Source organism: Nanorana parkeri, unplaced genomic scaffold (genome assembly GCF_000935625.1).
Source record: "Nanorana parkeri isolate BGI_ZX_2015 unplaced genomic scaffold, ASM93562v1 scaffold2839, whole genome shotgun sequence".
Taxonomy (NCBI): domain Eukaryota; kingdom Metazoa; phylum Chordata; class Amphibia; order Anura; family Dicroglossidae; genus Nanorana; species Nanorana parkeri.
Genome location: NW_017309107.1, coordinates 80,697 through 83,668, shown reverse-complemented (window position 1 = coordinate 83,668; position 2,972 = coordinate 80,697). Strand labels below are relative to the sequence as shown.

The 2,972-nt window shown below is 51.6% G+C and overlaps 1 protein-coding gene across 1 annotated transcript in view; it reads right to left on the bottom strand.

Annotated features, from left to right (window-relative positions):
• Positions 1 to 2,706, bottom strand: part of LOC108802392 (zinc finger protein 2-like) — an 8,934-nt gene extending 6,228 nt beyond the window's left edge. Inside the window, exons 1-2 of the mRNA XM_018574253.1 lie at positions 2,516 to 2,706; positions 149 to 314 (exon numbers count right to left, since the gene is read on the bottom strand). Of these exons, the coding sequence (XP_018429755.1) occupies positions 149 to 314; positions 2,516 to 2,706 (357 nt within the window). The remainder of the gene's footprint in view (positions 1 to 148; positions 315 to 2,515) is intronic.
• Between the last annotated feature and the right edge of the window lie 266 nt (positions 2,707 to 2,972).

The following is a 2,972-nucleotide window of genomic DNA, read 5'->3' as shown; positions in this document are numbered from 1 at the left end:
GGGGGGGGGGTGATGATGGTTGTCGGTTGGGGCGGACAGGTGGTCACACACCGATTCCTGTACCCAGAGCAGCACACATACAGAGTACCGGGGGATCGGAGGTGACACAGAGATGCAACTCAGCCACACGCACGATTGGCCGACTCACCCGACTGTCCGTAGCTCCGGTCATGGCTAGGCGGGGGAGGAGGGCGGAGCTCATCAGACACACAGACAAGATGGCGGTGCAAAGGAAGTCACGTGTCCCAGAGGAAGTGTGACACCATGAAAGGGCGGGGACAGAGGAATATCGTGCTGAGACCCCGCCCCTACCACTGGTACACATTGGGGAGGGAGCTTTGAGCATACGAGCCAATCACAGCACTTCTTTTATTGAGCCCCGCCCCTCCACAAAGAGCACGTTGGACTAACTGTGATCATGGGGTTTCCTGTTAACCTGTCAGGAAAGGAACTGGGGGGCGTAAACAAATAAACAGCGCTCCTCCCTCATCCCGGTGATGTCTATGGAGGGACAGTGTGAGCGGATGTGATGACGTCACTGGGATAGGATCACATCACGATACATTGTAACATAATGTACATGAGGATTCCTATACCGGAGCGATGTCTGAGCCCCTCCCCCATTCTACAGGGGTTCCCAATATGGATGCACCACTGTGTGAAGCCGGGGACGGTGAGCTTGTCATCCTCATCCCTTGTATTGTGATGAGGATGACGCACAGCTATGGATACTATAGGACTGGATGAGGATGACGCACAGCTATGGATACTATAGGACGGGATGAGGATGACGCACAGCTATGGATACTATAGGACGGGATGAGGATGACGCACAGCTATGGATACTATAGGACGGGATGAGGATGACACAGCTATGGATACTATAGGACGGGATGAGGATGACGCACAGCTATGGATACTATAGGACGGGATGAGGATGACGCACAGCTATGGATACTATAGGACGGGATGAGGATGACGCACAGCTATGGATACTATAGGACGGGATGAGGATGACACAGCTATGGATACTATAGGACGGGATGAGGATGACGCACAGCTATGGATACTATAGGACGGGATGAGGATGACGCACAGCTATGGATACTATAGGAAGGGATGAGGATGACGCACAGCTTTGGATACTATGGGACGGGATGAGGATGACGCACAGCTTTGGATACTATGGGAAGGGATGAGGATGACGCACAGCTATGGATACTATAGGAAGGGATGAGGATGACGCACAGCTATGGATACTATAGGAAGGGATGAGGATGACGCACAGCTATGGATACTATGGGATGAGGATGACGCACAGCTATGGATACTATAGGACGGGATGAGGATGACGCACAGCTTTGGATACTATGGGACGGGATGAGGATGACGCACAGCTATGGATACTATAGGAAGGGATGAGGATGACGCACAGCTATGGATACTATAGGAAGGGATGAGGATGACGCACAGCTATGGATACTATAGGAAGGGATGAGGATGACGCACAGCTATGGATACTATAGGACGGGATGAGGATGACGCACAGCTATGGATACTATAGGAAGGGATGAGGATGACGCACAGCTATGGATACTATAGGAAGGGATGAGGATGACGCACAGCTATGGATACTATAGGATGGGATGAGGATGACGCACAGCTATGGATACTATAGGACGGGATGAGGATGACGCACAGCTATGGATACTATAGGACGGGATGAGGATGACGCACAGCTATGGATACTATAGGACGGGATGAGGATGACGCACAGCTATGGATACTATAGGACGGGATGAGGATGACGCACAGCTATGGATACTATAGGACGGGATGAGGATGACGCACAGCTATGGATACTATGGGATGAGGATGACGCACAGCTATGGATACTATAGGACGGGATGAGGATGACGCACAGCTATGGATACTATAGGACGGGATGAGGATGACGCACAGCTATGGATACTATAGGACGGGATGAGGATGACGCACAGCTATGGATACTATAGGAAGGGATGAGGATGACGCACGGCTTTGGATACTATAGGACGGGATGAGGATGACGCACAGCTATGGATACTATAGGAAGGGATGAGGATGACGCACGGCTTTGGATACTATGGGACGGGATGAGGATGACGCACGGCTTTGGATACTATAGGACGGGATGAGGATGACGCACAGCTATGGATACTATAGGAAGGGATGAGGATGACGCACGGCTTTGGATACTATGGGACGGGATGAGGATGACGCACGGCTTTGGATACTATAGGACGGGATGAGGATGACGCACAGCTATGGATACTATAGGAAGGGATGAGGATGACGCACGGCTTTGGATACTATGGGACGGGATGAGGATGACGCACGGCTATGGATACTATAGGACGGGATGAGGATGACACACAGCTATGGATACTATAGGAAGGGATGAGGATGACGCACGGCTTTGGATACTATGGGACGGGATGAGGATGACGCTGAAGATTAGTTGCAGAACATTCACCTGCAGAGTTTATGGATCTTCCCGCCATTTATGCGAATGGGGGATTCTGAGCGAGTCCTCTCTGGCCGCCATCTTGGATCGGCCCGGATCTGGTGTGTGTCGGAGGATGGAACCGAGTCCAATGATAATAATATGTCCGGAGCCGCGTGAGATCCGTCATACAACACGGCTCCTGAACCCCCGAGCGTCATGTATGTGACATCTGATACACGGGACCGACATTCCTCGGACTGTCCTCCGTGTCTGCTGGAACCTTCCGGACAATGTGCGCACAGAGGACACGGGAAGATCTCTGGAGATGGGACCGCGACATCCTCCATGCGTCTCTACAAACACTTGGAGTGCGGTGCGGAGAAGGTGCCGATCATGGCGTCCAATTGTTGGAGATTTGGGTGGAATGGGTCAGTTTTTGGCTTTTTTGTGTCACCGATACAAAGAAATAAACACGAGAAGCCGA